The sequence below is a fragment of the Etheostoma cragini genome, chromosome 2 (assembly GCF_013103735.1).
Source record: "Etheostoma cragini isolate CJK2018 chromosome 2, CSU_Ecrag_1.0, whole genome shotgun sequence".
Lineage (NCBI taxonomy): Eukaryota > Metazoa > Chordata > Actinopteri > Perciformes > Percidae > Etheostoma > Etheostoma cragini.
In genome coordinates this window covers 7,170,607-7,183,722 of record NC_048408.1, presented here as the reverse complement: position 1 = coordinate 7,183,722, position 13,116 = coordinate 7,170,607, and the positions used below count along the sequence as shown (strand labels likewise).

The 13,116-nt window shown below is 40.5% G+C and overlaps 2 protein-coding genes across 3 annotated transcripts in view; one reads left to right on the top strand and one right to left on the bottom strand.

Annotated features, from left to right (window-relative positions):
- The first annotated feature begins 42 nt into the window (after positions 1-42).
- LOC117960551 lies at positions 43-8,037 on the top strand. Of its 2 annotated transcripts, none has more exons than XM_034898521.1 (10): positions 43-498; positions 602-680; positions 1,041-1,376; positions 2,773-2,886; positions 3,037-3,149; positions 3,268-3,379; positions 3,477-3,625; positions 3,869-5,670; positions 5,754-5,858; positions 6,863-8,037. In XM_034898521.1, exons 1-10 carry the CDS (start codon positions 413-415, stop codon positions 6,955-6,957), a joined length of 2,991 nt encoding a protein of 996 aa, XP_034754412.1. In that variant the 5' UTR covers positions 43-412; the 3' UTR covers positions 6,958-8,037. The 2 variants fall into 2 exon arrangements, with proteins under 2 accessions (XP_034754412.1, XP_034754421.1); XM_034898530.1 differs by having other exon boundaries at positions 47-498; positions 5,757-5,858.
- A 2,250-nt stretch (positions 8,038-10,287) lies between these two features.
- The window catches only part of LOC117951450 (integrin alpha-M-like), a 19,348-nt gene continuing 16,519 nt past the window's right edge, over positions 10,288-13,116 (bottom strand). Inside the window, exons 22-24 of the mRNA XM_034883143.1 lie at positions 12,324-12,383; positions 12,129-12,239; positions 10,288-11,001 (exon numbers count right to left, since the gene is read on the bottom strand). Of these exons, the coding sequence (XP_034739034.1) occupies positions 10,786-11,001; positions 12,129-12,239; positions 12,324-12,383 (387 nt within the window). The 3' untranslated portion in view covers positions 10,288-10,785. The remainder of the gene's footprint in view (positions 11,002-12,128; positions 12,240-12,323; positions 12,384-13,116) is intronic.

Here is a 13,116-nt window from a genome sequence, read left to right as displayed (position 1 = left end):
GACGTTTATCTCAAACACGGAAGGAGAGGTGAGCGATTGAGTGAGCTCGTGTTATTATACATACATGCTTAAACCTGGTAGTGAGCAAATTGGAGCCACATTTACCTGGACCGCAACTCGAGCTAGAATACATTTTGGCACGTCATCCCTGAACAGAAAAACAGGTTAGAATAGGTAACACCAAGGGAAGAATAAAGCCGCGGTGTTTTATTGGTTGTGTTTTATGGGCGCGAGACAGCGTTTGTTATCACGAGCATCCCCGTTGCCAGGTGGCTGTTAAAAGTTTTCCGTTTTTACTTCCATATTTTCTGGGTGGTCACATCCTCGGCAATGAGTGACTTGCTAGTCTTTCTACATTAACACACAAATAACTTGCCAGCTTAACTAGCCAGCCAATGACAAGACGTATGTGATGGCTTTCGCAAACCTGTTCACGAGACTATCTGCTGTCGAAGAAGGCGTGAAGAGCCCCGCCGGTCAACCAGCCTTTACACGCAGGTAACGTTATTTAACGATAGTTGGCCATTAATTTTGATGTGACCGAGGGAGCAGTTTGTTTTAATGGCCTTCATATGCATTCAAAACTCACTTTGTTTTACAGGAACGAGACTGAGAATGGTAAAAGAGGCAATGCCAGAAAGAGGAAAGCCCATGATGAGCTGGCTGGCTCTTATAGAAAGGTAAGATGAACTTGAACTATGTTTTTACGTCGTAAAGTTTGCATCACATATGGTCTTGCTAGCTGAAGCTCACCCTCTCCACCTTTTAACCTAGGTGTTTACTTTTTTACGTTTGGAAACCTCGACTGGCCTGGCTAACAGAGTCGGCAGGAAGTTAGGAGAGTCAGCAAAGCATTTCATTTGTTTTCTTAGCAAAATGCTAAACACCGTAAACAGTCAGTTAGATTTGATTTGGTCAGAGCTATGGCATTTTAAAAGTAGATGAGCTTTCTGTCAGGCAGTAAATATCCATCGTCAGGCAGTACATATCCATCTTACAATGTCCTTGACATTTGATTTTTGTGCATTTTCTTTTCACAGAAGCAAAGTTACCAAGCCCAGACAACCAGAAGGTATAATGCTGCATCCTTTAAAGACGATGACTCCAAGGCCAGACACTACCATATGCAAAACACTAATAACGGACATTCAAGTGTTGGTTTCACCAAAGACGTGATGCATAACCATGGTCAGAATTACAAAACTAAAAATAACCATAATGTAAACAAGCAACAGCAGAAAATAAATCCGGATGGGCAGAAAAATCCGCACCGACAGAAGGATAGATGGAGACCTTCCAATAGAGGTGGAAACCATCAGACTAGACCAACTTGGACAAAACATGGAGGAGACAGTACAAATAAAAATAACAAGCAGGTAAGCAAGACACTTGGCAGTGCCTGTCAGGACAGCGATGATCCATCATCAGTCTGTAACCTGTTGAATGAAAGGACATTTGGATGATGGCCACCTGCGTTTGTGCTAGAATAGGAATTACAATCAGTCATTTTGCATTTCTAAGGGAAACGGGTAGCAATTGGAGTGATGGTCCCAAGTTAAAATCTGGCTTGTAAAACGTGATTTATGCATATGCGTAAAATTTATGCCGTGGTTACGTGCGTACCTACGCCGGACCTATGCCATAGCCTGACGTGCTTGGCCGCGGCTTGGTTAGTGTAACATTTCCCCCGACTCATTTCCTGGTTCTTCCTCTCCATAAACATAATGTGATCAAGGAGAGGGTTAACAGTTTTTTTTGTCACTATAACTCTAGAGTCTAGTTAGCTTGCCTACAACATGGCACGAAAGCACATTTTGGATTTCTTTATAAATCATTTGCAGGCTAAAAAGCCTAATAGACCTGAGTCAGAAAACACAGCAACTGTAGCTGAAAGAAGTAGCAGCAGCCCCACCTCTCCACCGTCCCTCCCACAGCGACCCTGCTAGCAACAGATGATGGGGCAGCTAACTTTTGATTTGATCCAGTGATATGTTTTATACCCTTGTATTTTCTTTTGCTCAGTGTTTGAGCTTGTAGTAGGCCTATTCTATACCATTGTTGTAGCTTTGTGCCTATATCCTGCGTTACTTGTGCCTAGTTTTGCCCTGTCTTGGATTTTGGATTTCATTTTTATTTTTTAGTTTTCTATTGTGATTGATGCAGTGTGGTGGTTGACTTTGGCTGAAAAATGTCAAACAAAAAAAGTCAAACTCAAAATATGCTCTCTCACTTGTTCTACCAACACACTCCATACACACACCCATGCCAGCTCTGCTAAGATCGAGTCACACACAATGCACAGGCCTAATGATTCAAAAGCCTCTAAGCAGACAAAGTCACACTAACCTAAAAACACAGCAGTGTGTGGCCCGATACTAGCTGGAAAATAAAACCCTCAAACTGTTTGAAGTGAAACAGTAACTGTAAAATAGAATTATTGTTGTGCAGTGAAAGCTACAGGCATGTCTCAATGATAACTAGATTTTTAAAGTTATAGCCAAGCCTGCTTCCTTTGATCAAGAGTGTTTCCCCTAAGGGAAATATAAATTGACAAAAGATTTGAGTACTGAGGCCAGTCCACCATAACATCAGATGTGAGTGAGTACACCCTTAATTTACACAAATCCATCCACCAAATGTAAGTATTTAAGTAACTGCCCTTAACAAAAGCTCAGAATGCCACTACAGGGAGCAAACACATGCTTCCTCTAAATGTATTAATCATAATAATAAAAATGTGAATGTTATTGTTTTACTTCTTTTTCCTCTTAGGGCGTCCAAGGGAAACGTCAAAGGTTCATGACACCGGAGTTCAAGGTCCAGCATGCTGTGTTGGTGGATGGGCGGTTAGTTTGTCGATATTTTCTTTATGGAAGGTGCATCAAGGCAAGTAATGTTTACTATGTATATACATTTATAATATTTGTTATATTTATAAAAATTGATAAAACTCTCAGATTATTCTGGCCTTTTTATTGAGTGTTATAACTCCCACCTTAATGTCCTAGTGTTGATTTCTGCCTTTACTGCACACAGGCTGACGAATGCCAACTGGAGCATATTCAGGGCTACAACGATCTCATCAAAGAAGTCTGCAAATTCTACATCCAAGGCCACTGCACAAAACAGGAGAGCTGCCCATACATGCATAATATCCTTTGGTTGAACAGCAACAATTTCATAAATTGTCACAAAGTCATTGCAGTGATTGGTGTTGTCAGAAACTAGAGGCTGTTGAACATGTGATATTTCCTTTACTAAAGCTGCACAGTCCTTTCCTTGCAAGTTCTTCCACAGAAATGGAAAATGTACTCAAGGAGCAGATTGCAAGTTTTCCCATGAGCCACTAAATGATGTTACTAACCCACTGTTGAATGAGGTGTGTATGTAAAAGTTGTCTCATGAAGATGGTAAAATGTTTTGTATAATATGTATCGATGTGTGGGGAAGACAATTGCAACTTCTTCTTACTGCAGACATTAAAACGGGACAATGAGCTCTATGAACAAAAACAACAACAACAACAACTTGCTGAACAAGAGTCGTCAGCACAGCCAGACAATGCAAATGAGCCAGAAGTTATAGAAGCAAATAGGACCCCTGACACACTCCTACAACCAATCAGGTATGCGTGTGACTTAAACTCATCACTGTGATTCTGTAAATCTATCTGTGTAATGATATGAGTCAATGTTGTAGTCAAGAGGGGAGAGAGGGACCGAGACGAGGCCAAATAAATAGTGGTCAATTCCGAGATTAGACCGAGACATTTCAAAAAGTGGACCAAGACCGGTCTTGAGTACTGCAACACTGATAGTAGTCATTAATATTCAGCTACTAGCGTGCTGATCTTGCTTTTATTTTTCAGGCCTAACTTTTACAACAGCGCAAATGCTGAGAAGGAAACCTTGTTCTGTCAGACTGAAGAACTGGCTGACATTATGGAGGAAGCTGTCCCACCACATCCAACAGACACCACTCATTCTCACGACGTCCCCCCGTCAAGTAATGTCAGTCAAGAGGAGCCAGTTTGTTATTCAGTTGCAGCAGTTCTTGGACCTCAACTATCCAAACCTTTTCGTAGTTTCTTTACAACTCGAGGACTTCCAGAACCTGGCACGCGGTCTTCTTCTGATTGCACTTCAGGCTCTGCAAACCAAAGCAATGTTCCCTACTCTGTAGATGCTGTTCTCAGGTCCTGTAAATCAGCTGGAAGTTCTACATTTGGCCACGCACCAACCTTACCTACTGCACAAACTGTATCCTATAACCCACAGACTGACTTTGAAGAGAGCACCGGTCCTCTGCTAAGCTCAGACACCCAAAATGAGAGGGGCTTGTATTTGCAAAATACCAGAAATGAAGTGAACAAACCCCAGGAGAAAATTTTCAAGAGTCTGTCATTCCACGATGTGCACACTGGCCTGTTTTCAAGGACCTGCCCTAGTTTTACTATGTCCTCTAGGGATTACATGAAACAAGATGGCAGTATGCCAGAATCCCTGACAATGGCCCAAAGAGCTGCTAATAAAGTCAAGTCGGAATTGCTGGATTTTCCTGTTAATGTGGCAGAGGTGGCTGCGTCCTCCAAAGACCAAGGAGATATGAAAGGAAGCATGCACCAGCCTACCGATATTACATGCCCTCTAAATTGTAAAAGTGAAGGTGTTCTTCCTTTTGGACGCACTAATTGCAAAATGATTTTTTCAAGCCCGCCCGGTCAGACATCTACTTCAAAACATCTTCCACAGTCGAGGCCACAACTCTCTGTTCTGACATCTGTCTCCGAAGCCTCAAAGCCTTTCTGTCCCTCCTCAGGTTTCACAGAGTTTAAAGGTGAAGCCGCCGTTCCTGTTGGATCTGTCACATGTTTGACTAAGACAAGCGATTCTGGAAACTCTGCCAGTTGTTATAATGCCGCAAAAGAACCCACTAAGCTCAACCTGCACTCCAAAAAGGCACCATCTGGCCTTAAACCTGACACACAGCGTCATTCAGCTGAAATCACAGCAGAGTGCAGCAGCAAAATGGCCCATTGTGGGGATTTGGCAGTTGGATGTAAAAAGACCCTGAAAAGACCCTTTCATAGCCTTTTCGCAAGTCCCATTACTGACACGCTGCAGCCTCTAGACGGTTCTGGAGCCAGTTCCTCTTGTCCTCGAGGCTTAATTCAATCTTCCTCTCCTGCTCCTCAGTCTGCAGATTGCGGAGGAAATTGTGTTGAAAGTTCAGTTGGACTCGACAAAGCATCTGCCAAGTCCTTCCGCAGCCTTTTTACTGCTCCTCTCCCTTTCATTCGGCCTCAACCAAACTATTCAAAGACTTCCTCCCGTTCTCAACAGCCAGACCAGTTAGTTGATAATTCATCTCATTCGTCAAACTCCAAACAAAGGGCTTCTAATTCAGAGATGCCTCTCCCATGCCAGGTTAGAACTGATGTCAAAAAAATCCCTCATGCCGCAAGATCCCCCAACTTCTCTCCTAACCCTAAAGTAGAAAATGAAGACAGTTCAACAGAGAATGTAAATCTACAGACAAAGCCGCTGGTGTATACCGTCTGTAGGCTTGTGTCCAATTCTCACAGTGAGAGGTCTACCAGTCCAACTCCTGCCAACAGTTCATCTACGACCCATACTCATCAGCCAATGCCCAACATCTCATCCCACAAAGGTAAGGGCATACTACCCACTGCTTGCAAACACTAGTGTGAAATGCTGATTTGTACTGCTGAAATATGTTAATATCTAATTTAGAAGGATCTTCAGTAGAAGCCACTTCAAATTCAGTTCTGAAAACTCTCTTTCTGTGCCTGGGCCCGTACCAACAGGATGGAGAGCAACAAGACAGTGTCCCTCCAGGTATGTGGCCTATTCATTCTTGTTTAAGAAATCTGTAAATAATTGCCATACACCAAATTTCGCCATCCTGAGGCCTGTACTACAAAGCAAGATCAACATGCCCTGGATTTCTTTGTAACCCTGCTTCACCTAAACCCAACAGCCACAATCCCACAAAAGCTGTGTCACAATGGTGACTGACAACTAGTTCAATTAACCCAGGATTTTCCAAATCAAGGGGCACGCACATTCACATAAAAGAGGCGGTGTTTGCACAGTTTAACCAATCGCACACATCTACCAGACCCGCATATTCAACATAGGAACAGCAAACCTAGAAGGTATTACAGGCAAAACACAGGAAGGAAAGCTGGCAAAAATAGCTGACACTGTAATGCGTAAATCACAACGCTTATCAAAATTTTCTAGGTGAACCTCAATGGTCCTTGAGGCTTTGTGTAGAGCACCGTTAGCTAAGTTTCCATCCACTTGTCAATCTGAAGTTCGCTTAAAAAAGACTCATGTGAATAAAGCTGGTGAAAGTGTGTTTCTATCAAGACTTTAAAGCGAATTAAAAACCTGTGCATAATGACGTCACATGCTGTTTTGTGATCAAATATAACAAATTGATTTTAGACATTCTAAGGTGTTCCCATTTACCATTTGTTAGTAATCACTACCCACAGGACTCGGGTCCTATTCATGCACAAATGGAGAGGTATCAGAGGGAGTGGGCTGCCAGTGCTGGACCAGCACCCTGAGCGGTTGGGAGGTACGGTGAACCTGCAACCCTCAAGTTTCCAAACCAACTCACTATGGACTAAGATACACTAAACCTTGTACTGGCAGGGAAAACCCTGTAATGTACGGAGATGGCAAGCCCAAAAGGACAGTGTTAAAAATGGCAACAGCCAAAGAGAAGTGCACCACAGTGCCCAAACCTTTTTTTCTAGATAGTGTGACCCCTCATAATTATGTGCCTCTTTCTCATGTTTTCCTGTTATTGTCTGTTATCTGCTCGTCAGACTCAAGATTCACAGTCCAGCAGTCCACTGAGAAAAACGTTGCACAGTCAACAGAGCACCAGCCGTCTCTTTCAGACGCCACAAATCTCCTTTGATGCAACAGGTGAAGAAACATTGTCACACATAACTTTCCACGCAAACCAGTGGTGCAGCATCACACGTGACCAAGACATCAGAGGACGGATAGTGGGTAAATGGGGACGTGGTGGCAAACCACTTCAGGACTTTTTAAGACTTTAACGTTTTTCCACTTCAGACATTAGAGTTGGGTTCAGTTTATGTTAAATCACACTAATAATCTTGATTAATCTAGCTAGTCATGAAAATAATGTATGGCAGCACACACATTTAAACCTTGTTCCATATTTAAGATCTACAGGCTTCTTTGTATTTTTATTTTTTTGTGTGCAGATTCTACTACTTCTAATGCTAAACATATTTTGAACATTGATCTATGTGTCCTAGAAAATAGCCAGGCTGCATAAATAAATTGCCTTCTGAATTATCTTCCAGTTGTACCACAAATAAACATCAAATTCTTGTACTCCTTTTTGTTTCAAATGTGCAGTAATAGTAATTTATTAAGAGTGTTTTAGACATTTAATCTTTTGATTGAAAACAGAAATATGAATATGAACTGTAAGTTTAAATCAGGATGTCTGCTGGTTTTTTGAGCAGAGTTAAAAAGGACTTAATATGTTTCCCTTTGATGCCATATATTGTGGAGAAGTTATGTCTTTGAAAACAAGTACAATAGGGATGTTTGTGATCTACACTGACTGGATTATAAATGATTTAAAAGATTAGTTGACCTGTTTGACCTGCACATGTGGGACAGGAGTGAAGGAGGCTGCAGGGTAACTGCAGAAGGTTACAGCATGAGCATTAGCATGGATCTTAAGAAGTCCGTGTAGTGTAATGCACAAACAATATCAGTACTGGGGAAGAGCAATATAATTATTTTTGCTTTATTTTTTTAAACAATTATGTTTTGTTTTTTTATTCTTAATAGTTTCACTTCTTGTCCTTCCGACTCATTCTTCCAAGCATGCCTCTCTTGTCTGATGTGCGTACTTGAAATCCATCTCAAGTTCAGCAATACAGGCCAATTTCTTGATGTTGCTTTTTGAAAAGAACCTGTAAAACAGTTATTTATTTTGTTCAGGTCACTTGAAGAAAAACAGAAAGCAAGTCAGTAAAAAAAAAAAAAAAAAAGTTCATCCACACAGAACAAATATAATCCACATTGGTAAACGCCAAACTGCTTCTTTTTTGTTTAGATTTATCCAGACAATAGTATTAAACAGAGTTTAGAACTTAATAGTCATCACGACACATGTCACATAACATTGCAGTGAGCATAGCTCCGTACATAATAGAAGTAAAACAGCGATGCAACTACTGGCTGTTCTTATACAGACGATTGATACTCTTCTGCTGTAGTCAGTGTTAGGGGAGGGAATCACCAGGCGCCTCCCGAAACAATGTCATCACGATACTTATTCCATGATACGATGTTAATGCGATTTTGAACGTACCGTAATATTATTTTGTTGTTGTTGTAATTTATAACCTTTTTTCCAACTTCTAATTCTTCCCAATTTCAAATGATGTCCCCAAAAGGAAACTTTGTAAATTTCTGTTTTAATTTCTTTGTTCATATCACTTCAATTATGTTGCTGTACAATGGGATTGACAAACTGACCAACATATTGTGTACATATAATAAAAGATCCATGCATGGTGCCTACAGTATAGTCACTATACCCCCCCCCCCCCTTCACTGTACATACCTCAACAACAGCCTGCGTTGTGCTGTCCACGTTCAGGATGGCACTAGCTTTTCACTAACATTTCACTTCCGGGATTGCGCCGCTGCTGCCGGAAATTCCACCAGAAATCCTTCTTTTTGGCCAGATATCCGCTACCTTCTGGTGGATTTCTGAGGACTATGGTTAACTGCTCCTCAGATCTCTGAAGGGTAAATCCAGACAGCTAACTAGCAGCGCTGTGGAGGAAGGTCTGACTATACAAGACTAATTATTCCTTAACACATTTATAGGAGACACTTTCTCTCTTTCCTGCCTGATTGTCAAAGTTGCAATGATGCCATTATGTTCCACTGCTTCCAGATCCTGATCCAGTACTGTTTCTGCTCCACTAATCCTGCCTGTAGTTGCTTCCGGTTTCAAGACCCACTGCCTGCCTCTGACCTGCCTATGTGCCTAGACTTGTTGGATTTGTTTGCCAATTTGGACTGACTTCAAGTTGCAGAGTCGTTTTTGATAGTTAGGAAAAGTAATGTAATTCGTATGTATTCCACGTATTTATTGCACCACATCGACTGCTGTTTTATTCTTTCAAGAGGGGGTGTGGCGTTTGTGTACCGGGGAAAACATAAGACTTTCCCTCAGAAAATGAGTGTTTGTGTCCTAGGAGTACTTCTAAAAGGGCAACTAACCAACATTGGAACGACACATGACAAACACAAGATAATACTTTGATAAAGTATTCAGATCTCAAGCAGACAATATGATCAAGTTGTTTTTATTGATAGAGTACAAAACGTATCAAAATCAACACAACACTGCATCAACAAGGCAATCTAAAAGCTATATATATATATATATATATATATATATGACACACACGTAAAAATGTAAGTAGAAAGTCTGTTTATAATACTGTAAATTCGTCCACATGGCTGATCTCAAAGATATGCAATTCTAGATGGATCCTCCTGGCGACCAAAGTAATTCTCTGTAATTTTCAGGTCCGTCCATTCATCAACTGAATAACAGTATGTCTTTCTTCAGCCATTTTCTTATTATATAAGATTTATTGTTGGCCACCAACAACACTCTCAAAAGTTATTTGCCTTTGTTTTCATTCATTATGCCTCCCAGTTCCTCAAGCTTGCTCAAGTACATTATTTTATACAGAACCTCTTTGTTAAGGAGTGTTGAGCTTTCAGTTTAGCGCAGTTGGATTTAAATAAGATCTCCTGTGCACATGTGTAGTTTCTGGCCTAACTACTACTGAACAGTGTACTTGTGTTTTTCCCTCTGTGCTAAAATGTAAAATTGTTTTTAGTCACTAATAGACTAATCCTGTACACTTCTGTATAGTGTCTTGAGATAACTCTTGTTATGAATTGATACTATAAATAAAATTGAATTGAATTAATCCACACGCTACCCGTGGTATTGTGCCTCCCACACTGAGACTGAGATATTCTTTAAAAGAATCACCAAATTCTGCTTACAAAGAAAATGTTTTGCAGGATCACTAATTAATAAACAATGCATCAAACACACCACCAAATGATCATAATTAAAAAGTTGAAAAGCAGTCGGCTATAATACAAGATCAAATCACATCTGCTTAATAAAGACCATGCTCCCGTACAGTTAGAGGATATTACATAAATTAAAAATATCAAAGCAGCCTGAACATGCATGTAAATTGAATATAAAAGCTCACTGAACCTTGAGTTAAGTATTTTTCTTTGTCAAACCACCACTTCCTGCTGTGTTTATATGAATCTGGAGCTACAGTAGGCGACAGTTAGTTTAGCTTAGCATAAAAACTGTAAGAAGAAGGGAAACAGCTAGCCTGGCTCTGTCCAAAGGTTAGAGAAATGACACGTAACACTCCTTAAAACAACTTTGGTTTTTGTACGGATTTAACAAACAGTATATAATATGTTAATCAGTGAGCTTTAAAGGGTCTGGTAGGTGGGGTTTGTTCTTTTCAGAGAGAGCAAGGCTCATTTTTGTAGGCTTTATGCTAAGCTAACATCTCCTGACACCAGCTTCATAATTAACAGACGGGCATGAGTGGCATCAACCTTCTCATCTAACTCTCAGCAAAAAAGTGAATTAGCATATTTGACAAAATGTCAACGGTTATTCCAGTTCTTCCTAGGAATGAACTGATGAAGTGCTGCAGTTGGCCTCACCATCATCAAAGAGGCTTTGGTGCTCTGAAGGTTGGTCAGATTTACTGTCAGTCTCCGGATGGCCGCATATCCCCTGGGTGGTGCCAGTGGTGGACGTAGCAGGGATGCCATCCTGAGGAGCAGTTTCTTCTTCCTGTACTTCACAGTACTCAAGCCTTTTCCTCTTAAAGCAACCCAACTGATGAGAGAGAAAAAAACGAATTAGACCAAACTGCACAGAGACCCTTTTTTACAGCAGAAAAGTTTTAAAGGAAAATTTAAACAAGACCTATCTTGCATATTTTTTCAGGTTCATACTTGTCTTTTGCGTTCCTACTAGAACATGTTTACATGCTTTAATGTGTAAAAAGCCTCATTTCTTCTCATACTTCCCATCTGAATGTACCTTTGTACGTTCTCAAACTCCCTTCACAACGGGACACAATAACAACCTTCGAGCTAGCAAGCTACACACCGAAAATGTCAAGTTTTCAAGAAAGATTGAATCGCGCAACAGGGCAGGCCTGCTTGGTTCTTTTCGTGAATGATTGTAAAGATTTACAATCAATATGTTCACAGCATATCCTCTCTAACTGGAGCGTTTTGGGACAGATCGTGGGGATTGCTGTGGACGAAGTACACACAGCAATACACTGGTAAAAGCAAATGATGTTTAGCCATGTATCTAGCTTTTTTAAATAGCTCACGTTACTGTATTGTGTAACAGTTAAGTTCAGTCAATATTGTATGTAGCGTTTTCTTTTGCAGGGTGCAAAACTTCCACCTTTTTAACTGAAAGAGAGATGGAGCAGGGCCCCCCTACTTTATGCTGTATATTTTGTATAAGATAAACTGGGCCTACAATAAAATGTAGGGTGGCCTAAAGGCTTTCTACATACGCTTTTTGCATGGAATACTAAGCTGTCAAAATAGCCTTATCATTGTTGACATGCTTTTATAAATCATCTTTTATTGTTAAACATACAATACATGTGGCACAGTGAATCTTTAAGATTATCTATCTGTGGATGGTCTTAGTGACCTTTTTTCCTATAGGCCAGTAAGCAGTGGTGATTTAATAATAATAGTAATAACAATAATATGTTGGATGCTTGTTAAGACTTTTTAATTTTGAAAAAAACTTAAAAAATTCACAATAATTGGGCGGCCCCCTCATTAACTCTGAGGACCCCCTGTGGAAGATCTCTGCCCTATAATGCAAGACTTGTCCGTATAGTCTGACCTACTTCTGCCCCCTTAACTTTTACTTTGTGTTAGAATTGTGGTTTGGAATGAACAACTTTAATTTGGAAAATTTACTCTCACCTTAAACATGATGACAGTGATTATGAGCAGAAGCAAGAGTCCCATGGCAGCTCCAGTTGCAATGATCACCCCTTTATTTGGGGGGATTATGAACTCAACACGAACTTCAGTCTGTTGGCAGAGAAGGTTTTAAAAGTGGTATATTTGAATGAGGATCTAAAATTAAAATAACTTTCATGTGTAGACTGATTGTACCATTGTCTCTGTTGGAATGTTGCCAGATCTCTTCTGTGTGATACCAAAATGATGTTGTGGCTAATAAATACGATAAATTAGGTATTCTGAATAACAGAACAAGTTTTGTTCTTTAACTGGGACCAAAATCAGTGCCTATTGCTCTTCTCAAATATTTTCAGAAACATATTTTAGTCTACTGTTTAGCTGGAATTAGAAAGTTAGCTCCAGGCACTCGGCTGTGGGGCGTGCTGGGATTTTGCTGATTTCTCAATCATAAGTGCCTGTTTACACGACCATGGTTATTTTGACAAACAGACATTTCCCTTTGTTTGTGCCCTTCATTTACACAAAAACAGAGAATTTGCCTTTTGAAACCTTTATTTGCATGTAAACTGAAACAAACGGAGGTTTAAGCAGCCGAGGAAGAGAAGAGAGAGGAAGTGATTTGTTGCTGTTGCTATTTTCGGGATTCTGATTGGCTAACACTGGGCTTGAGCTTCTTGTCACACTGCCACCTACAGGTTTGGCACGCTGCTGACAGCATTGACGGCATCTATACAGTTTTCTGGAAACCGGAGTGGTGGAAATGTCCGTTTATGAAAATAGCGGCCCACATGTATAATTAGTGTTATTCAGCCCTGCCTAGTCTGACACTGCATTAGAGATTAACCGGCTCTGATTGGTTGTTTTCCTCTGGGGCTGTGGAAACTTGCAAATGTCATTAGAGCACTAGGGGGAGGAAGAGGAACATGTTGGTTTCACAAATTGTCTGTCTCATGTACTACTGGCAGGATATAGGGACAGTTAGCAA

Excerpts from the sequence above, each read along its gene's own strand:
- LOC117960551 (XM_034898521.1), top strand. The coding sequence starts at position 413 with ATGGCTTTCGCAAACCTGTTCACGAGACTATCTGCTGTCGAAGAAGGC. Across the intron at positions 499-601 it reads CAACCAGCCTTTACACGCAG|GAACGAGACTGAGAATGGTA; the intron begins GTAACGTTATTT and ends TTTGTTTTACAG. Across the intron at positions 3,380-3,476 it reads CTAACCCACTGTTGAATGAG|ACATTAAAACGGGACAATGA; the intron begins GTGTGTATGTAA and ends TTCTTACTGCAG.